This window comes from Maniola hyperantus, chromosome 28 (assembly GCF_902806685.2).
Source record: "Maniola hyperantus chromosome 28, iAphHyp1.2, whole genome shotgun sequence".
Classification (NCBI taxonomy): domain Eukaryota; kingdom Metazoa; phylum Arthropoda; class Insecta; order Lepidoptera; family Nymphalidae; genus Maniola; species Maniola hyperantus.
This window is the reverse complement of record NC_048563.1, coordinates 2903711-2926809: the sequence shown is the minus strand read 5'-3', so window position 1 is coordinate 2926809 and position 23099 is coordinate 2903711. Positions and strand designations below refer to the sequence as shown.

The following is a 23099-nucleotide window of genomic DNA, read 5'->3' as shown; positions in this document are numbered from 1 at the left end:
AGACCACGTTGTTACCAAGTGTGTTGAGTGTGTTCTGTTCTGTGGTTACCTACAAGCCTACTCAGGGCCTCTCAACTCGAGGGTGAAGTAGATGCATCAGTCCATCCCTCTCATTTTGTTCCGATGCTAGTTTTGTCTCGTTCTACCCGACTATGTACATTTGATTTGTATATAGTGAGAGTATATATACTAGATCTCAGTACATAATCGAATTTAATTGGTTCTTTTGAAATGCACGTAAAGTCTTATTGGCTATTTGCATTTGAATGAGCCAATAAGAAGCCACTACTATTTCGAATCAGCCAATAAATTAAGATTAAACGTAAAAAAAAACATGGCTGTTGTGTGTCATTTTCAATATTTTCACCTTTTATCTTTTATTTCTGGTCGGTGCTCACTACTACTGCTACCAAAGAGTATATAATCACTACGACTGCTACCTCAGAATAAATACCTTACTGCTACTGTCGTCTCGCCTTGTTTGTCATGTGTTTGTCATCACTCATCAATTAAATCGAAATAAACCTGTGAAAGAAACAATATTGTTTTGAATAAACTGTTTTAAAGTTGCTCAATACTAAGTTTTATGTGAAAAACGTTTTAAAATCCTTGTAATGTACGATATAATACAAGAAAAACTATACATTGTGGTTCAAGAACGAATTTAATATGGCCCGAAGCTAATTCTTTATTCAAATTGGTCACAACTCACAGGGCTAAGTTATTCAAAGCATCATCAAAGTAAGTGATCCGTCCCCTAATATGCGTTCAAGGTTATTCTTTCTTTGCGTATGTTTATTAGTATTTATAAAAGTCCTCTTTCTTTTAGCTACTGAGATCACACAACAAATAAATAGGTGATCACACCATTGTTAACATTATTAAAAAAATCGGAGAAAAACAGTAATTATGTATTTATTATGTTGTCTACGTAAGCTTGTAGCTACTAGTTAATTAATTAATTAATTATTTAGCATTGTTAATAAAATCACTCAACATTTGCCAACAAATCTATCTTACTTACATAGAATAGACATATTGCAGGCCAATGTGGTAATTTAAATTTAGAACATGAGCATAAAGAGGCTGGCTGCAAGTGGCTGGTTAAGGAAGGCTGAGGGCCGGGTGTGGTGGCACTCTTTAGGGAAGGCCTATGTCTAACAGTGGACGTCCACAGGCTAATTGTTGGAACTGGCTGTAAACTAAATTGTTTATATTTAAATATGTTCTTATTCTTATTTTTTCTAAGAGTCTTTGTTTTACATTCGATGACATATTTACTTACTTCAAATATCTCAAACAGGATGTCCAAGATTTTCTTTTTACTGATATTTTTCCTATAAATTCAAAATATCCCAACACTAATAATGATGATGACATGATTGTTGTCAATAGTCCAAAGATATTATACCATAAATTATGTTCATATTACTCAGAAAAATACTTTGAAAAATATTAATAACTAGCTTATGCTCGCAAAATTGTCCGCGTGGACTACAAAAATTACAAACCCCTATTTCACCCCTTAGCGGTTGTATTTTCAGAAATTCTTTCTTAGCGGATGCCTACGTCATAATAGCTATCTGCATGCCTTTCAGCCCGATACGTCCAGTAGTTTGAGCTGTGCATTGATAGATCAGTCAGTCAGTCAGTCACCTTTTCATTTTATATTTTTAGATTATGAAAAGATTTTGAATCTGAATGGTTTAAAAATAGCTGGTTCCAACCTCACCAACCTCCTTTATAGCATGCACTAATTTAGAGTCTTTACATGAGAAACTCATGTTCCGTCCTTGTTTAGCAATCTTAAAAAGAAAAGATGCGATGTGCATGAAACCTAACAAAAGATTTGGATCATCATCATCAGCTAACTCACGACTGGGCATGGATCTCTTTTAAGAATGAGAAGGGCCTAGGCTATAGTCCAGATTGGCAGACTTCACACCTTTGAGAACATTATGGAGAACTCTCAGGCATGCAGGTTTACTCACGATGTTTTCCTTCACCGTTAAAGCTAGTCATATTTAATTTCTTAAAATGCACATAACTCCGAACATTTAGATTCGCATACCCGGGATCAATCCCTACATTGTGGCTGTCAAACAACCGCGGTAGGGCCACAGTTCAAGAATAGATTGGACAAACATTTGCAGAACATTTGAAGCACTTCTGCTATATATGCATCAGCGAAAGCTACTTAGTCTATTAAAAAAATCATGGCTTCAAAAGTTCTTATGTAATAATAATGTCTCAATGTGAATACAGATTATACTTTAATCTAATTTGTGATGATGCAATGCTTCTTTACAAAACCTTAGATAACGGAGTTATAAAGTACTAGCTTATGCTCGCGACTTCAACATGGACTACACAAATTTCTAACCCCTATTTCACTCCCTTAGGGGTTGAATTTCCAAAAATCCTTTCTTAGCGGATGCCTACGTCATAATAGCTATCTGCATGCCAAATTTCAGACTGATCCGTTCTGTAGTTTGAGCTGTGCATTGATAGATCAGTCAGTCACCTTTTCCTTTTATATTATACATTATACATACTAGCTGATGCCCGCCACTTCGTCCGAATTGCTACTTCGTCCGTTGGAATTAGGTTTTTTAAAAACCCTGCGGGAACTTTTTGGTTTTCCAGGATAAAAAGAAGCCTATGTCACTATAATAGCTATCTGCATACCAAATTTCAGCTAGAGCCATCTAGTACAGTTTGAGCTGTGCGTTGATAGATCAGTCAGTCAGTCAGTCACCTTTTCCTTTTATATATTTAGATTACTTAACAGTAGTGTGTGGTAGTGTTAAGAAATGACCCAGTATTCAGTTCAACCAATTTGCACTTAGTTGTTACATTTTCGCAATAGAAGATGCCCGCACGTAGGATTTTGAAAGGTAGTCAACTCTTCATAGCTTAAGGGTTATAGAGCGGACTGAAATCCGAAAGGTCGATGGTTCAAACTCCATCTGTTGCACACTGTCGTACCCACTCCTAGCACAAGCTTTACAATTAGTTGGAAGGGAAAGTGGAATATTAGTTACTTGCTGATGCCCGCGACTTCGTGTGGAGGCTAAGCGCGCACTGCGATGCGATTTTTCTCCGCGAGTTCAATGCGAAATTTATTCGCAATGCGAATATTACTCCTACGCGCATTTATTTTCGCACCACGAAAGACAGGGAGCCGAAATCAGTGAACACTGTACTCTAAGCAGTATTTTTTTTCCAGTACCAGTACAAAAGATGGCAACAGTACAAAACATGGAAACTAAACGCATACAACTGACTGACAACCGCCGCAGGGACGACTTGAACAACGAGATCTCGTCCACATCGAGCGAGAGTCCCACTTCCGACACCATTGCCAAGTTTAACAACTTCTACCGAGTACAGTCGCAGTCCGACCATGAGGACCCGCCCAGAAGGTATGTATCACCATCGTCATCAACCCATCGCTGGTCCACTACTGAGCATGGGTCTCCTCCCAGAATGAGAAGGGTTCAGGCCATCCTATGGTGATGGCTATGGTGGATAGGCAGACTTCACATACCGCCGATTACATTATGGAGAACTCTCAGGTTTGCATTACCTCGCGATGTTTTCCTGCACCATTAAAGCAAGTGATTGTGTGGTGGGAGGCTTTTGCCGTGGCTAGTTACCACCCTACCGGCAAAACCGTGCCGCCAAGCGATTTAGCGTTCCGGTACGATGCCGTGTAGAAAGAAAGGGGCATGGGTTTAATAAAAACTGCCATACCCCTTCCAGGTTAGCCCGCTTCCATCTTAAACTGCATCATCTCTTACCACTAGGTGAGATTGCAGTCAAGGGCTAACTTGTATCGGAATAAATAAATTAATAGTAGATACTATTTTTTTTTAATCAGGTCAATCATATCAAGAAACCACTACAAATCAATGGGTAACATAAACGACATCTACACCGAAGTAACCACAGTACAAAACAGCATTTCAACCATAGACCTAAATCTACACAGTACAGAAATAAAGAAATTCGAAGCCCTCCGCATCCCCATAGTGGGATACGAAGTTATGGAGGAGCGAGCTAGGTTCACGATATATAAACTTAAAGTTGAAGACGACAAACGGGATCAGTCGTGGCTCGTGTTTAGGAGATACACTGATTTTGTCCGTCTATACAATAGGGTTAAAAACCAACAGCCAAACTTATTGCTACCTCTACCAGGGAAACGTTGGTTCAGAGACAATTTCGAACCAGCATTTTTGGAAGAACGCGTAAGAGGTCTACAGATCTTTGTTAACGCAATTTTGAGTAAACTTCCCAATCACCCGGTTGTCAGAGAATTCTTTTGCTTGGACGAGCCTCCTCAAGTGTTCAGTTACCAGCCAGAAGTCCAAGCAGTGTATGGGGCGTTAGAAGATTCTATAAGTACCCTCAAAATGCAGTTAAAGCAAAAAGATGCAACGATCATGCATTTACAAAAACGCGTCGCTCAATTGGAAGACCAAGTGAAGAACTGTCCGACATGTATTACAAATAAATCGGCCAATTTGTAGTTTTAATACATTTTTTGTGTTAAGAGTTTATTGCTAGTGCGCCCCACACAAACGTTGCTTGGCTAATACATATTTGAATAATAAAATCAAATCTGATGAAATGTTATTGTATGGGGTCCTGTTAAACAGTTAGTAAGCTATATACTAAGTCAATCAATTGAGCCAGCATTTTTTAAGAGGCCTACATATCTTCGTCAACGCAATTTTGACTAAACTTCCCAATCACCCGGTTGTCAGAGAATTCTTTTGCTTGGACAAGCCTCCTCAAGTGTTTAGTTACCAGCCAGAAGTCCAAGCGGTGTATGGGGCGTTAGAAGATTCTATAAGTACCCTCAATATGCAGTCAAAACAAAAAGATGCAACGATCATGCATCTACAAAAATAAAGGGTCCAATAATGTACATAAATGTACAAATTACAAGTGATATTAAATTGAATGTATTAATCATTAATGTCAATTATTATTAATTATATTGTACTAATGTTAATTAATTAATATTTAGATTCAGTACCCTTTTTGTCTTTTTAATTTCCTTCCTAATAATTTAAAGTGAATAAATAATTGTTACATCATCACATATTATAGGTATGGGTGTTCTTTCTACGTGTTCATTTTAAAGAAAAATAATAATTTAAACAAAAATGATTAATAAGAATTTAAAATGTTATGTTGGTATAAAATTTTGCTCATTTTATAGTACGTATAAAGGATTAAGAATTAGTTTTTCCTTTTATTCAATTCACTTTAAATTAAAAGACGGGAATTATAAAACGGGATAAAAATAATTCTGTAGTGGCAGGCAGTATAGTTTGTTGTAAGCGAACTTTTGCCACTAAAAGGTATAGGTAGTGCATTCAATATTGGCTGGCGTGTTTCCACTTGAACGTAAACAATAGGGTCAATAAACCAAACACTCATAGACCCCATTCATTTTTAAAGGAGCCGGTTCGACCTTATCTATTTTGTTGCAAACCAACCACTGTTTTGATACTTTTGAATATTTATAGAATATGTCGAACGGAAAGTTTCTTGCAGAGCACCTTTCTCACTCTCAACTGCAATTAAATTAAATAAATTAATAAAATAACTTCAACATTATTTGTGCATCACTACTTAGATGCTTGTTGAATATATTCAGACTATCGTCTTCATTGTTGTCACATGGCACTGTGGAAGGTGATTTCCCCTAAGGACGAAACATATCGAAAGACGAATTTCCACGGAACTCTTCGAAGTTTTAAAAAAAACAACTGAGTGCTATTTCTATTTGCTTATATTATTAAAAAGAAGATAACATAGAGAATCTATCAAAACCGTTTGAAACGCGAAAGTTTAAAAAGAATTCAACCGCCACGAATTAATCCTATTGACGGTCTCAAGTGGAAATACACCAGCTAATATTGAATGCACTATATCAATAGTTTGGTGCTTCGTACCAACCGAACTATTGCCATTAGAGGGGCATTTCACTCACTGCTGAATTTTGCTGACTGCACCAGCAGTTAGCATCGACTTCTCGAGCAGTCCAAGTACGTTGATCGACGGTCAACTGTTCGGCTATGGCTGCTCGTTACATAAGTGCCTTGTTGTATATCGAATATTAGTACTAAGTGCACAGAGTGGCGATGGGCGATTCATTCGGATAACAATTGAACTATTCGATTGTTATTTATTATTCGATAAAAATTGAATAATCGAAAAACAATTAATTAATTTAGTTTGTTCATTGTTACATAGCGCGCAAATCTGGGACAATTGAAACCATTGAACCAGTGGTAAATTAAAACTACCTGACTATTCATAAGCACTTGTGAAAAGTTTACATGAATAAAAACATATTCTATTCTATATTCTAAAATTGAATACCATTGCGCAATTGATTTAGATTTTCGATACATTCATGTGCGCTCTGCAATTCGACTTAACAATTTGATTGTCGATTTTAATTCGATTGTTTTTGTGAAGACTAATAAATCGACAATCGATTGTTTTTTCAGCATCGCCCATCGCTAATACAGGGTGATATTAGATAGGCAGCTCCACGAAAAAGTGTTTTATGGCCCATGCCTGCCGGTTTGTCAGTCAGTCAAGACTGAAGGCAGACAATTTTGTAAAAAAAAGTGACTAAAACGCATTTTTTTAAGTTACGGATAATTTTATTTATTACTTAAGTTCGAAGTTAAGATTTGAGCGATATTATTAAAAAAATGTATCATCCGAAAATATTATTGTAAGTATGAATTCTCAGTTAATGTATGGTTTTAGTTAAGGGAAGTCTACACTAACATTTTTGCTGACGTCTTGTCTAATGAAATATAGTCCGTACAAAATGAGTTCTCACGCTCCATTTTAACTCTATGGGTCAATTACTGTAAATAATGTCAAAAGTACGGCTGCTTGATTGCGGTAGAATGGCATCTACAATGTCACGATCGCAATCACCTCTTGATTGGTTGACGCTCGCTCACTATTGGCTACAATGCATTGTTGCAACAAGAATGGCACAAATTCAACCAATCAGAACAATTGAGATTGTAATAATGATTGATGCAGTTTTTACGAAATCGACATACGGTTCACCTTTGACATACGGTTCACCTTTTTTTTTTTCTTTTTTTTTTAATATTAGCCATGTTAAATGACTAATATTCCCCTTTCCTCTCCAACTAAGCGTCAAGCTTGTGCTAGGAGTAGGCACGACAATAGTGCAACCGGCGCGGTTAGGTTAGGTTAGGTTAGGTCGGGGTTTGAACCGTCCACCTTTCGGTTTTCAGTCCACTCCTTTACCTTTGACATGACAATTGACACATAAATTTAAAATGGCGCGTGAGGAACTCATTTTGTACGCATTATAATATATGAAATGTTTTTGTATTGTGGACGTTGCATGTTTATCTATGGTACAAAATAAGTGATATTGTTTTTAAAATATCGAATATTAGTCAAGAACAAGAATATCAAATGTAATTTAAGTTGTTAGCTGGAAGTCCCGCAAATTGCTACTGCGCTGGAATGGAACCATGTCTCATTAACATTGAAATGACGTCATTTTGACGTCAGCCGAAATAAAAATATACCATCAGCTCGAAACTTCAGTCGTGCTGACGTCACTAAAATGGCGACCACGCGACTTCGCAATTTGCGAGACTTATAAAATGGCAGTTTGATATTGCAATATGAAATACATAATTAATGCTGAAAGAGCAAATTTTTTTTATACCTTATTTTTAAGTTATTTTTGTATAAGGTGCTAATTTTCTCTGTCAATACAAAATATTATAAGCATTTAATGTGATGAAATAATTAATAATGATATAGTATTAATTTTACTTAGTGATTTTTAATACATTCATATTGTTAAAGAAAAATGTCTTTTTTTTCAGTCTTTAGTTATTCCATAGACAATATAAGATACATCATCATCATCATCAACCGATAGACGTCCACTGCTGGACATAGGTCCCTTGTAGGGACTTCCACACGCCACGGTCTTGCGCCGCCGCCATCTAGCGGCTCCCTGCGACTCGTCTGATGTCGGTCCGTCCACCTAGTGGGGGGTCTTCCAACGCTGCGTCTTCCGGTGCGAGGTCGCCATACTAGCACCTTGGGATCCCAACGTCTATCGGTTTTTAGGGTTCCGTACCTCAAAAGGAAAAACGGAACCCTTATAGGATCACTTTGTTGTCTGTCTGTCTGTCAAGAAACCTAAAGGGTACTTCCCGTTGACCTAGAATCATGAAATTTGGAAGGTAGGTAGATTTTATAGCTGACATTTGGGGAAAAATCTGAAAACCGTGAATTTAGGGTTAGATCACACAAAAAAATTAAATTGTGGTCATAAACTAATAATTAATATTTTCAATTTTCGAAGTAAGATAACTATATCAAGTGGGGTATCATATGAAAGGTCTTCACCTGTGCATTCTAAAACAGATTTTTATTTATTTTTATGCATTATAGTTTTTGAATTATCGTGCAAAATGTCGAAACAGGCTCTTAATTGAGGACTACCCGAGACGCCTAAAGAGAAAATGAATTCTCGACCTTGCTTCTTGATAGGCAATAAAGAGTTGAGTGCTAGCTCCTAAAGAGGAGCAGCCGCTACAAAACAATATCCTACACCCAATTTGCAAAAAGTCCTCGGACTGCTCGCAAATCACAAAATTAAAAAAAAAAAAAAATTACCACCGGGTGAGATTGCAGTCAAGGAGTAATTTGTAATGGAAAAAAACAAAGTTCACTTTACACATATTATAATAGGTACAATATTATTACATTACATTATTATAATTTTTTTTAAATGCAGTTAGTAGTTTTTTATTGAAATTGAAAATATAATAATAAGAAGAATACGAATAATTTATTTTGAATTTAGACACAAGAAACGAGTTTTCTACCCTCTGCAGTAGGAAAACCCTGTATTGCAGAAGGCAGTTACAAGTTTTCTAAAAACTAACCTAATATTATATCTCACCTAATACTATACCTAATATTATACTAAAATTATAGATAAGAGTAAGTGTGTGTACGTGTGTGTTTTCTGTATGAAACTACATATACAGGGTTACAAGAAAATAGGACACGATCCCGTTAACGGGTTACAGTACAAGACATTAGCTATCAAACGACTTACCACCCACCCCCTTAGGATTGAGTTTTTAAAAATCCTTTCTTAGCGGATGCCTACGTCATAATAGCTATCTGTACGCCAAAGTTCAGCTCGATCCGTCCAGTAGTTTGAGCTGTTCGTTGATAGATCAGTCAGTCAGTCACCTTTTCCTTTTATACCCTCGTACCTTTAGTTTTAAGTTTGCGTAATAATTATCACCACTATATCTTACAAATCTAACACCATACCAGACCATCAATAAGAGTAATTTATTACCTATTTTGAATAAATCATTTGACTTTGACTTTGACTTATATATATAGATTAAATTGGCTGACCTCATGGGTCAGATTTTGCACTTTTGTGAAAATTTATAATTTTGCTTTTTAAAATTTATAATTTTAACAATTTTTGCATGTATGTTTATGTTAGTTTGTACTCGTAGTTTAATTCGTGTAATTGGCTTTATGGCCGTTCTAATTAAATAATAAATAAATAATAATAATAATAATTAATTTGTTTACACTAAGTCAAGATGCGGCTCCGGCGTCATGTACAGGAAGCCTCAGAGTGAACTAGCAGTTCAGCGACAGGTGTCCTTGCATAGCTTACAAGCAACAGCCTCGGCACTTAGCCCGGGTGAGTCCTCATGTGCTTCACTAAACTACTACTTCGTGAAAATTTATGATTGCACAACTTACAGACAAAAGGTTTTTTGCCTGTGTGAGTTCTCATGTGTCTCACTAAATTACTATTTTGTGAAAATTTATAATTGCACAACTTACAGACAAAAGGTTTTTCGCCAGTGTGGGTCCTCATGTGCCTCACTAAATGAGTATTATGTGAAAATTTATAATTGCACAACTTACAGACAAAAGGTTTTTCGCCTGTGTGAGTTCTCATGTGAATCACTAAATTACTATTTTGTGAAAATTTATAATTGCACAACTTACAGACAAAAGGTTTTTCGCCAGTGTGGGTCCTCATGTGCCTCACTAAATGAGTATTATGTGAAAATTTATAATTGCACAACTTACAGACAAAAGGTTTTTCGCCTGTGTGAGTTCTCATGTGACTCACTAAACTACTATTTTGTATACATTTGTATTTACATAACTTACAAGCGAAAGGTTTTTCGCCAGTGTGAGTCCGCATGTGACTCACTAACGTACTCTTTACTGAACTTTTATAATTGCACAACTTACAAGCAAAAGGTTTTTCGCCTGTGTGAGTTCTCATGTGCCTCACTAAACTACTATTTGCTGTACATTTGAATTTACATAACTTACAAGCGAAAGGTTTTTCACCAGTGTGAGTCCTTATGTGACTCACTAAAAGACTATTTAGTGAAAATTCATAATCGCACAACTTACAAACAAAAGGTTTTTCGCCAGTGTGGGTCCTCATGTGCCTCACTAAATGAGTATTTCGTGAAAATTTATAATCGCACAACTTACAAACAAAAGGTTTTTCGCCAGTGTGGGTCCTCATGTGCCTCACTAAATGAGTATTTTGTGAAAATTTATAATCGCACAACTTACAAACAAATAGTTTTTCACCTGTGTGAGTTTTCATGTGACGCACTAAATGACTATTTTGTGAAAATTTATGATCGCACAACTTACAAACAAAGGGTTTTTCGCCTGTGTGAGTTCTCATGTGACTCACTAAATGACAATTTTGTGAAAATTTATAATTGCACAACTTACAAACAAACGCTTTTTCTCCAGTGTGAGTTTTCATGTGCCTTACTAAACTACTCTTTACTGTACATTTGTAATCGCACAACTTACAAACAAAAGGTTTTTCGCCAGTGTGAATCCTCCTAGGGCTCGATGACGTCCTATTTTGACTGAATTTGCGCTTTCTTATCTTACATGAGAAAGTGTTTGCGTCAGTGTGCGCCCTAATGTGGGTAACTAAGGAACTTTTCCGTTGAAATATCTTTTGGCAAACGTCACAGATATACTGCATCTGGTCAGTATAGTTTCCTAACTGTGTACCGGATATATCCTGGGGATTGTGTTTGTCTCGCCTCGTTGTTCGAAAATTGATATTATCACTTATTGTTGCCAACGATTCCTTTGGTTCTAGTACGGAGTCCTGGGATTTCCTTGAACATTCAACATTGTTTGTATTATTTTCGAACGACAATATATCCAACTCGTCGTCTGTATCAGTTGGATGTTCTGCGTTTCCGTGATCAGTCGCGAGTACCGAAGGAGCGACTGAAACAACAACAGTCCATACTTTACCCATATTTATAAATTACTAGCTGATGCCCGCGACTTCGTACGCGTGGATTAAGGTTTTTAAAAACCCATGGGAACTCTTTGATTTTCCTGGATAAAAAGTAACCCTTGTCACTCTCCAGGGTCTTTATCTATACCCATGGAAAAAATCACTTCAATCAGTTGCACCGTTGCGACGTGATTGAAGGACAAATCAACAAACAAACACACTATCGCATTGATAATACGGGTACTGATTCGTAGATACTAATATTAATAATGCGAGAGTGTGTATGTTTGTCTGTTATCATTTGACGTCGTTCAATGGCGAACCTACATCACAATGGCGCGCGCACATCATCTAGTTATAGATGATGACGGGACTCCACGATGCAAATTAAATAAAAAATAAATATTTTGTCGCGGATTATTTTCCATTAAAACGTAATGACTAGCCTTTTCACGGTGCATTTATGTTATTTAAAGATCCAGATAAAATGTCTCAAAATCTTTCCTTAATACACAACTGGGTACTTGAGCATGGCCTTTAAAAAAACCGGCCAAGTGCAAGTCAGACTCGCGCGACGAGTGTTCCATACTACAGTCTAATTTTTCGACATTTTGCACGATAATTCAAAAACCATGATGCATAAAAATAAATAAAAATCTGTTTTAGAATGGACAGGTGAAGCCCATTCACATGATACCCCACTTGATTTAGTTATCTTAATTCTTAGTTCGAAAATTGAAAATACTAATTATTAGTTCATGACCACAATTAGTTTTTTTTTGTGTGATGTAACCACAAATTCACGGTTTTCAGATTTTTTCCCCGAATGTCAGCTATAAGACCTACCTACCTGCCAAATTTCATGATTCTAGGTCAATCGCGGAAGTACCCTGTAGGTTTCTTGACAGACCGACAGACAGACAGACAGACAACAAAGTGATCCTATAAGGGTTCCGTTTTTCCTTCTGAGGTACGGAACCCTAAAAATCGATAAATTCTGGATCCAGCTGGATTTACTTTGGTCCAGCATAAACCCAGCTGGATCGAAAATGCCGCTGGATTGCAATACCTAGTCCATAGGAGCTAAAACGCGTGTAAAGTTATTTGACTTACCCAAAGCTTGATCGCAGTCTCCCGATGACTCTGACTTGCAAATAATGTGCCTGAAAGGATAATAATATAATGTTTTATTTATGCTATACATGCGTAAAGCAACAAATTAAGGAGCCGAGCTGTGGGTAAGGGTTTTGAATAGCGTCCTCCTGATACATACAAAAAAAATTGGTACAGTTAACCTTATGATTTTATTACTACATGGATTAATTAATGTAAATAATAATAATTGTGAATTGTAAATTTCAAATTTGTAATCCATATCCATACTAATATTATAAATGCGAAAATGTGTCTGTTTGTCTGTCTGCTAGCTTTTCACAGCCCAATAGCTTTTTTTAAACAAATAATAACTTTTTTTTTTGTAAGCGAATATACCATTTAAGTATATTGCATTCAATTAATTCGTTTTGTGATATAAATGTAAATATCTATGATTAAACGTGTAAGATAATATTCCTTTATAAACTTTAAGAGGCGCGACTTAGCCTGTAAGTATTAATAATTTAAGTTTAACATTATAATATAACGTTATATATGTTTTGTAAAATGTTTATTGATAATAAAGAATTTAAAAAAATAAAAAAAAAATAATAAAACTTGGTACAGAGTTAGCTTGCATCCTGGAGAAGGACATAGGCTACTGAGATTTCGGCTTTTTAGAGTGTGGTCTCATTCACTCATACCTATGTGACATTTTGCCGGTCTCAACGACAGAAACAACACTCTTCGAAACCGCTATCTCTTTCTTATTGTCGATGCACAATATTTTCTGCGGCATACTGTACGTACGCGGTAGGACCCTGTGTTTCGGTCGCTCGTTCGGGCGCGGCTGGGTCTTCATCATCTTCACGGTCTTCAAGTTCCCGTTTCACTGCAACTGCATCATCAGTTGCGGCAGTCGCAGTCGCATCCAGTTCTGTCCGTCCGACCGCGTCGGAGTGTGCTATGTACACATCACAGTAGTCAGGCTCTGACACTGCCGAGACAATGTCAGACTGTAGTTGGTATTTTACACGGCTTATCAGTTTGACATGACGTATTGTTATCTGAAACAAGTTCATGTCTTTAGGCAAATTTAAACACCTAAAAGAGGTGACTAACCTGAAATGTCATTGTAGCGTAACATTCGCAATGAGCGTGTCCGTTACGGCGTCTGCTCAACATGTCACGCGGACCGACTAGACGAATGCTCACATTGTAACATGTTACACTACACTCAAATGACACAGGTGACACCTTTACATTCTGTTACATCTAAATATATAAAATGAAAAGGTGACTGACTGACTGACTGAATGACTGACTGATCTATCAACGCACAGCTCAAACTACTGGACGGATCGGGCTGAAATTTGGCATGCAGATAGCTATTATGACATAGGCATCCGCTAAGAAAGGATTTTTGAAAATTCAACCCCTAAGGGGGTGAAATAGGTGTTTGAAGTTTGTGTAGGCCACGCGGACGAAGTCGCGAGCATAAGCTAGTGTAACAATAAAGTGCATCAAACATTCCTCACCACTTCATGTCTGTCAAGTAGCTTCATCATCAGGGAGCGCGCTCTCAAGCTCTTGTCTCTGAATGTGCTAAAGTTCACCAGTCTCTGGGCACATTGCACACAAAGTGTTGGTTTCAGCTTTTCTTGAGCACACAACTGCAACAAACACAACTAATTCATACATAGTTCCATGTAAGAGCGGACGTGCACTGGTCTACTGCTCGAGCAGTTGACACCGCTCTTAGACTGCACACTGACTTATGAATGATATAAAATACAACTTACAGGATGTCCCACCAAATGTTCATATTGTTCTTCCAACTTGTATTTACTCATCAGAACCAGCTTGCTGCGAGTGTCCAGGCATATCATGCAGACCTGTGCAAAGTGTTGTAAGTATAATCATTTCCACCTTGAAATGTGAACTGTATGTACTAAGGTAGTACTGATAACAGTATGCATTGGAGATTAAAACAAAAGCTTACTATGAGGGACTTACCAGCACTGGTGAGGGGACAGCACCAGTACGAATTCGCCTTGAGCCACTGTCTATTTCATAAAGGTCATCACTTAGGAAATGTTGCGAGCAGACCACTGCACGCTCTGGCAGGAGAGTGTCTTGTTTGCTGAGGGCTCTGAGCCAAGCAGCACGCAGATGCACTTCTCTGGGGAACCTGGAAATTACACCCTAGACTTTAGCACGTAGCTTCCGTAACGTGTGACTCATAATTAAACAAAAGGTCAGCCAGCCAGCTAGAGCTGTCCTCCTAGCTCTGCCAGGAAGACAGCTCTAGAGTTGGATACTGTGCTCCAGTCAGCCTGGGTTGGCGGGAGGCAGGGCAATAAGGTGGCTCAGGTCAGTGACCTCCCTGCCGACAAAGCACGGCCGCAAGCGTCTAGGTTATAGTATACAGAATTTGAATGAAACACTCACTCGTGAAATGTAATTTCGGATACGGAGACGATCTCTGCAGTGGTTTTGCAGAAGGGCACACAGCACCGCATTTCTATTTCAAAAATTAAATTTTCTTTAGATGGCATTTAATTATGCATCCGATGCTTTTAATAAATTTATGGATAACAATTTATTCTTATTACTAATTAATGTTAGATAATTATAATCACAATAGGTAATTCACAAACAAAGACCACGAGATTTACAAATCAATCAAGGCACAGAGTACATTGAATATAGTCAAGGCTTCACTTTCAAGGCGTAGATAGAGTAGTAAAGGTAGATGCAGGAACGTTTGCTTTCTCATTCGCACTAAAAAGAGAGCACACAAAATATGCCATATATATTGGGTCGTGTCGTGGAAGAACCCTTGTAGATCTTCGAAGTAGTACTTAGAAATTCTTTGGTGCTAGTAGAGCTACTTGTTTGGTTATGTTGGCAGTCCTGTCTTTCTGACAGTGTTAGTGTTATAATGTTGGTTTTTAAGCATCCTTTCCATACCATACATTTTCGGTTTTGTATGGTCTCTTAAAAGAGTATAGGTACGTTTTATTCTGGCCGCTGGTGAACTGCAGTGCTGATTATACTCTTTGAGTCGGACCACAGAGTACTTTGTACAGAAATTACGTTTGTTTTTTTATTGTTTTTTAGTATGTTTTTAGTCGTCGTCAGTGAAAATTTCGACTTTATTGTCAACAAAATTACAAAGAGTTCATACAGTTTCATAGAAAACTTGCTATGTAATTAATTTAGTTATTATAAAAATATTCTAACATTTTGATGTAACAGAACTTGTTGAAATTATTACTTAACACTCTAAGATGGAGGAACCAACACACAATTATACATGTGATGTCGACTGCCTCATAGAACCCAAGAAGGAAGTGCTAGACGACGAAGCGATAACAGACAGCGGGGATGACACGGACGCTATACCCACGATGGAAGACCTACACAAGTACACAAGTGATGTAGACTATTTGATAGAACCCAAGGAAGAAATACTGGACGACCTGGCGATAACCAACAACTGTGAAGATGACACGGATGTTATTATACCCAAGGAAGAGCTATCCAACACCAGTCTACACCTAGATGATGATCTGAGTGAACAGAAAGTGGACGTGGTCATACCTATCAAGACCGAACTAATTCTAAATGACAGTATCACTCAACTGTGCAGACAATACAAATCATCTGAACATGGAAGTGTATCAGACATAGATATGTGTGCAGGATATATAGTGGTAGAGATTAAAGTAAGTTATTTACATACTAGCTTATGCTTTTGGACTATACAAAATTTAAACTCCTATTTCACCTCCTTAGGGAATGAATTTTCAAAAATCCTTTCTTAGCGGATGCCTACGTCATAATAGCTATCTGTATGCCAAATTTCAGCCCTATCCGTCCAGTAGTTTGACCTGCGCGTTGATAGTCAGTCACACTTTCATTTTATATATTTAAGATTATCATCATCGTTGTCAACCAAAAAGCTTTGATAGCCTAGTGGTTAGGATGTCCACCTTCTAATCGGAGGTTGGGGGTTCGATCCTGGGCACGCACCTCTAACTTTTCAGAGGTGTGCGTTTTAATTAATCAAATATCACTTGCTTTAATGGTGAAGGAAAACATCGTGAGGCGACCTGCATTCCTGAGAGTTCTCCATAATATTCTCAAAGGTGTGTGAAGTCTGGCAATCTGCACTAAGCCAGCAGTCATGGTCTCGACCCTTCTCAGGAGTAGACCCGTGCTCTGTGGTGGGCCGGCGATGGGTTGATCATGATGATGATAATCCTGAACCTCAATAGCTCAACAGTTGAAGGAGCGGATTGAAAACTGAAAGGTTGCTGGTTCAAACCCCACCCGTTGCACTATTGTTGTACCTACTCCTAGCACAAGCTTTACACTTTTGGAGGGGAATGAGGAGTCAGCATGATAAATTTGGCTAATATTAAAAAAAAACCCCCTCCAGCCAAGCTCGTAGCCGGGAATTGATTGCCCTCCTCCCCCCACAATCAGGTCTTGAAAAAATAATTGTGAATGGGCCCTCAGACGTGAATTGTGTTTGTTGCAGCCGGAGCCATGCGACGACGCGAGTGTAGACGCGACATCACACCGTAAGTGTGGACTCACAGCATTCGAAGTACAGTACCAAGTACAGTTTTTGCAATTCACGACGGCGAGTGAACTTTACTTGTGGTCAGATACACGGGCATTGCGTAAGTGTGCGTGCATATCGGACCAATCAGTCGCGAGCAAGCGCTCGAAAACGTACCTTACTTATACCGATACAACTTAAACACAAGCATGAGCCACTCGCCTTCGTGAAATGCAAGAACTGTACGAGTATAAGCTGTGATAGCGTAGCGGTTACGACCCCCGCCTTTTATCCGACTATTCGTAAGTGCTTGTAAAAGTTTATACGAATAAAAAAGATTTTTATTTATTTATTTATTTATTGGGGCGGAGGTTCGATACCGGGCATGCACCTCTAACTTTTCTGCGTTTTAAGACATAAAGCATTTAAGACATTAACACATAACTCTATGTGCGTTTTAAGTAATTAAATATCACTCGCTTTAACGGTGAAGGAAAACATCGTGAGGAAACCTGCATGCCTGAGAGTTCTCCATAATATTCTCAAAGATGTGTGAAGTCTTCCGCACGTCCGATAACTCGAGACAGTGCGTTTCTGAACAACGCAATGCAAGATAAACTCTGTTTAAACATAACTGACCAATGAGCGCCGTTTATCGATTCCATAAAGTTATTTGACGTTTCATCTGTCAGTAGGTAGTTCATGGTTTGAGTATTTTTTAGATTAAAAAGTATTTTAATAATAAGTTGTTTGTTACTTTGCAAAAACAGTGTTAAGCTACTTATTTAGCATAGAAAAAATACTATTATTAATAGAATTAGAATTGATGGCGAAATAAAATAATAATATGCATTTCCAACTTGTTCCCTGTAACAGACCCATCTAGTGACAGAATAATGAACTGGTTATCGGTTTCATAGTATTGTTGAATTCAGAAACGCATGGACAGTTAACCGACGTTTATCCTATGCATAGCTTTAATGAATCAATAGCTAATGAGAACATAACTGGCGAGTTCAGAAATCAGGCATTAGTTGTGCACTGTGCAAGTCCAACTTCACTTGGGTGATTTTAGGGTTCCGTACCTCAAAATGAAAAACGGAACCCTTATAGGATCACTTTGTTGTCTGTCTGTCTGTCTGTCAAGAAACCTACAGGGTACTTCCCGTTGACCTAGAATCATGAAATTTGTCATACCTGACAAATTTCATGATTCTAGTCTAGGTAGATACCTACCGGTAGGTCCTATAGCTGACATTCGGGGAAAAATCTGAAAACCGTGAATTTGTGGTTACATCACACAAAAAAATTAAATTGTGGTCATGAACTAAAATTAGTATTTTCAATTTTCGAAGTAAGATAACTATATCAAGTGGGGTATCATATGAAAGGGCTTCACCTGTGCATTCTAAAACAGATTTTTATTTATTTTTATGCATCATAGTTTTTGAATTATCGTGCAAAATGTCGAAAAAAATACGACTGTAGTACGGAACCCTCGTTGAGCGAGCCTGACTCGCCGGCCGGTTTTTTTTATTTCCAGATGCTGCGCTGCTGAATACATGTACGCAGATGGGAGGCGGAGCTGCTGAGAAAAAGGAACTTTTCTCTTGCAACGTTTGTGACAAACAATTTAAGCACAATCATGATTTAGACCGCCATATACAAACTCACATAATTGACAAACCATATTGCTGTGACATATGTCTAAAGAAATTTGCATTAAAAAGTTATCTAGCAAAGCACATGAGAGCTCACACTAGTAACAAATTTTTTTCTTGTGACCTATGTCAGAAAAAATTTACATATAAACATAAGCTAAAAGAGCATATAAGGATTCACTCTGGACTGCAACCATATTTTTGTGACCTATGCCCGAAAAAATATCTAAATAAAACCTGTTTAAATTATCACAGGAGGACTCATACTGGAGACAGACCGCATACTTGCGACTTATGTCAGAAAAAGTTTACAACTAAAAGTGACTTGACAAAGCACACGAAGACTCACACTGGTGAAAAACCGTTCTCTTGTAGCCTGTGTTCGGGCAAGTTTTTACGAAAGAGTAATTTAACAAGACACATGATGACTCACACTGGTGAAAGACCGTTCTCTTGCAGTCTATGCTCGAGTAAGTTCAAAGAAAAAAATTATTTAGTAATCCACATGAGGATTCACACTAGTGAGAAACCGTATACTTGTGATCTATGTCCGAGGACATTTTCACGGAAATACACTTTAACATTACACACGAGGACTCATACTAAAGAGAAACCGTATCATTGTCATCTATGTCCAAGTAAATTTTCACGAAAAAGTAATTTAACAGTGCACATAAGGAATCATTCAAATGAGAAACCGTATACAGAACACGGCAGAAAATAATGCACATCGACCTTTAGAAAGAGATAGCGGATTTATAGAGCACTGTCTCCGTCGTTGAGACCGACAAAACGTCATATAAGTATGAGCGACAGAGACAACGCTCTACAAAACCGAAAGGTCATTCTAAAGGCTACAATGATGTATATTATTTTCTGCCGTGTACTGTACTTAGTTGTGATCTATGTAAAAAAAATCCATACTTAATATTATAAATGAGAAAGTGTGTCTGTCTGTCTGCTAGCTTTTCACGGACCAACCGTTACTCATAAAAGTGCTTTAACGCGGCACTTGAATATACACACTGGACAGATGACCCAATGCATATAAGAACTTGTCTCTTATATGTGAGACATTTCACATTGTATCCAGGGTGTAACCAGAACGCCAGCAAAAACTTAGCGTTATTGTTATACTACCTAAACACAATCCGATACCAATAACCATTTGCCTCATTTTGTAGTTTTAGTGATTTAGTATTTTTCAAACCCGCAATGTATAGCGTGCAAAACTCGGGTCAATGCCCCGCCTACGACGTTGTATTGACTTCGAGTGGCCTACTCGAAACGTTCGTTGACTTCTAGCGTCAGTCACATGTTTTATTTGCAATATATCGTAAACTTTTACAAAGGTATAGGATTTTTTTGTTTATTGTGGTATTTGTGGTGGTAGTTTTCAGGGCCATCTATGAAAATTTTCTCGAACGTTGCCTGGAAACCGCCTCATTGCGTTTACGTGGCTGTATAGTCATAAATGCGTTTGCCTGTCGGCACAGATGATAAAAAAAGATTGGCGGCATAGCTGAAAATTCGTCTTGATTTGTTATTTAAATACCTACTTAAAAATATAAATTTAATAATGATTAAAATGAGTTCCAATGGTTCAGAGAGTGAAATGGAGATTGATTGTACTCCACCAGATTTAAGATCAGAAGCCAAATTGGCAATGGAAAATCTGCTTCCAGCGAAGTCAAAAGAAAAATAATGAAAGTATATCAAAATTTTATTAGTTGGAAAAACGAGAAAAAAGTGAACATTTTCTCCGAAACAGTATTTATGGCGTATTTTAATGAGATTGCTAAAACTAAAAAGCCATCTACATTACGGGCAATTTATTCCATGCTGAAATGTACAGTTTATGTTAAAAACGGCATTAACTTGACTTTTAATATTAATTTAATTTAATATTTATTAAAAAGTGTGTTTTATTTCCCTGCATCCTTTTGAGAAAAGCACTATATATGCCTCGGCGGGAAATGGCAATTAATGCGTCTCGTATTTAGTGAAGTCCTTGCCAACGGCTCGGCCTTCAAACTCATACTCGACCTGTAATTACCTATTTCCCGGCCTTTGCAATAATGTACTATTAACTTACTCTTTTGAATAATATCTATACTGATAATTAAAATTGAAGTGACTGTCTGTAATTTCGAAATAATCGTTATTAGTAGACTTACCTCGGGTACGCTCATATCGCTATTTGAAATGTACCATAACTGAATCGCGTTTTTAAAATTTTTGTCTGTCTATTTGAACAGGCTAATCTTCGGAACGGCTGAACCTATTTTGATGGGACTTTCACAGACAAGTAGAGAATTAATCAAATAGTTACAAAGGCTACTTTTTTTAACCGACTTTCATAAAACAAGTTGTGTTTTTCAATCTCCAAGATTTCTGAACTGATTTAAAAAATGCCTGTTTAATCGATGGAGAAACTGCAACTTTGGCCCATAAAAAAATTGGATTCGAACTCCTCAATCCTGATGCTGTATGGGACCTGACCACAAAAATTGATGGGATTTAGAAACTGTCTGTTATAAATTTATATTGGAGGTGCCTACCAAGTAAAGACTCTTTGAACTTGAGGACCCGATTCTTAGGCTGAGCTCTATAGAGTGCACTTTGGCTTTGCTCAGACTTCAGATTGAGTTAAAACGATTAGATATAGATTTTAGATTTATGTGAGAGATAAAATGAGGAGATCCGCAAGAGAACCAAGGTCACTGACATAGCCCAAACTATTAGCAAGCTGAAGGGGCAGTGGGCAGGTCATGCCTGTCGTAGAGGCGATGGCCGTTGGAGCCGGAAAGTTCTTGAGTGGAGACCGCGTTTTTGCAAGCGTAGTGTGGAATGTGTGATCGTGCTGGACACGATGGACCGACGATATACAGAGACTGGCGGGAAGTGGCTGGATGAGGAAGGCTGAGGACCGGGTGTTGTGGCGCTCTTTAGGGAAGTCCTATGGCCAACAGTGGAAGGTGTGTAGAAGCCATTTATGGTGCATTACTTTGTGATCGGCTGTAAAAGTTGTAGCGAACGCAAATTATGAAACAACCTTTCATACGTAAAGCGTCTTATTCACCATCCATCCCGGCTGTACGTCCGCTCAAGGCCGCCCACATCCAGCAAACAATCCATACTAATATACTAATACCTATTACTATTACTAATTTACGAATTAACTAATTTACTAATATACTAATTATACTAATACTAAAATACTAATATTACTAATACTAATTAGTAATATTACTAATCAATACTTATAATATATACTAATAATATTATAAATGCGAAAGTGTGTCTGTCTGTCTGTCTGCTCGCCTTTCACAGCCCATCCGTTCTACCGATTTTGACGAAATTTGGTACAGCGATAGCTTGCATCCCGGGGAAGGACATCGGTTACTTTTTATCCCGGAAAATCAAAGGGTTCCCACGGGATTTTTAAAAACCTAATTTCACGCGGATGAAGTCGCGGGCATCAGCTAGTTAATAATAATTATCGCTGTACAGCAAGCCTATTCACGGTCTTTTTGCATCGTGCATGGCACAGAATACATTGGTGCATGGCCTTGGCGGGACGTACAGCAAGATGGATGGTGAATACGGCGCTTTAAGTATGATTTCTTTTGTAGTTTTGTCTCTTTCGGGTATACCTACGCGTCTGACAAGTCTCCTTGATTCTTAGTCTAAGGAGTCACAGAACACTATTGTCGGAGTTGACCACAGACGTTGACCCATAGAGTCAGACTTAAAATGGGGCATGAGAACAGCCCCCCAATTGTGTAAGAATAACCATTTCATGGCTATCGCAATCGTCAAGAATTCTGCCCTTTGATTGGCTGTGAAAAAATGTAAACAGCGACTCAACCAATCAAAGGGCAGAATTTCTTGACGATTGCGATAGCCATGAAATGGTTATTCTTACACAATTGGGGGGCTGATCTGTCTGTCCTGTCTGTCTGAATCATTAATGTTATTGATCTGTGAACTGAATTTTATGTTGCTACTGGAGCTAAATTCGAGATTTATTTAATTGTTCTTCTCAAAATATTTGTTATTAGGTTTGTGACTATAGATTAATTAATTTAATTAGGTAGGTAAATCAAATTGCATACTTTCTACGGAAGAACTTGTGGCTACTTTATTACAAGTTTATTACTTATTTACCTATAAAAAAATTAATGTTACCGAAAAAGCACACGAATTAAACGAGTTGTTATTCTAAGAGTTAAACGTAATACTCAGCACTCAAAGATGGAATTAAACCACAAGTCTACATGTGATGCTGACTGCCTCATAGAACCCAAGGAGGCAATGCTGGAGGACCTAGACGTTGGGGTCCCAGGGTGCTGGAATGGCGAACTCGCACCGGAAGACGCAG

General features: G+C 37.7%; 3 protein-coding genes across 3 annotated transcripts; 2 read left to right on the top strand and 1 right to left on the bottom strand.

Moving 5' to 3' along the window:
- The first annotated feature begins 482 nt into the window (after window positions 1-482).
- Window positions 483-5142, top strand: LOC117995144 (sorting nexin-16-like). Its single transcript, XM_034983143.2, has 3 exons — window positions 483-741; window positions 3230-3425; window positions 3884-5142. Exons 2-3 carry the CDS (start codon window positions 3244-3246, stop codon window positions 4533-4535), a joined length of 834 nt encoding a protein of 277 aa, XP_034839034.1. The 5' UTR covers window positions 483-741; window positions 3230-3243; the 3' UTR covers window positions 4536-5142.
- Window positions 5143-8793: 3651 nt separating this feature from the next.
- LOC117994935 (zinc finger protein 271-like) lies at window positions 8794-15165 on the bottom strand. The gene is made up of 7 exons (XM_069508157.1): window positions 14933-15165; window positions 14498-14672; window positions 14284-14376; window positions 14020-14154; window positions 13292-13548; window positions 12500-12549; window positions 8794-11373 (listed from the first exon to the last, which is right to left on the bottom strand). The coding sequence occupies exons 1-7, from the start codon at window positions 15037-15039 to the stop codon at window positions 9776-9778; spliced, it is 2415 nt and encodes an 804-aa protein (XP_069364258.1). The 5' UTR covers window positions 15040-15165; the 3' UTR covers window positions 8794-9775.
- A 390-nt stretch (window positions 15166-15555) lies between these two features.
- LOC138404439 (zinc finger protein OZF-like) lies at window positions 15556-19947 on the top strand. The gene is made up of 3 exons (XM_069508320.1): window positions 15556-16212; window positions 17031-17073; window positions 18598-19947. Exons 1-3 carry the CDS (start codon window positions 15775-15777, stop codon window positions 19437-19439), a joined length of 1323 nt encoding a protein of 440 aa, XP_069364421.1. The 5' UTR covers window positions 15556-15774; the 3' UTR covers window positions 19440-19947.
- Window positions 19948-23099: the final 3152 nt, after the last annotated feature.

Bases quoted from the DNA above. Each gene is read 5' to 3' on its own strand.
- LOC117995144 (XM_034983143.2), top strand. From the start codon at position 3,244: ATGGCAACAGTACAAAACATGGAAACTAAACGCATACAACTGACTGAC. The intron at 3,426-3,883 runs GTATGTATCACC...TTTTTTAATCAG, and splicing joins CATGAGGACCCGCCCAGAAG to GTCAATCATATCAAGAAACC.
- LOC117994935 (XM_069508157.1), bottom strand. From the start codon at position 15,039: ATGCCATCTAAAGAAAATTTAATTTTTGAAATAGAAATGCGGTGCTGT. The intron at 14,377-14,497 runs GTAAGTCCCTCA...CACTTTGCACAG, and splicing joins CTGTCCCCTCACCAGTGCTG to GTCTGCATGATATGCCTGGA. The intron at 14,155-14,283 runs GTAAGTTGTATT...TGTTTGTTGCAG, and splicing joins AACATTTGGTGGGACATCCT to TTGTGTGCTCAAGAAAAGCT.
- LOC138404439 (XM_069508320.1), top strand. From the start codon at position 15,775: ATGGAGGAACCAACACACAATTATACATGTGATGTCGACTGCCTCATA. The intron at 16,213-17,030 runs GTAAGTTATTTA...TGTTTGTTGCAG, and splicing joins ATATAGTGGTAGAGATTAAA to CCGGAGCCATGCGACGACGC. The intron at 17,074-18,597 runs GTAAGTGTGGAC...TTTTATTTCCAG, and splicing joins TGTAGACGCGACATCACACC to ATGCTGCGCTGCTGAATACA.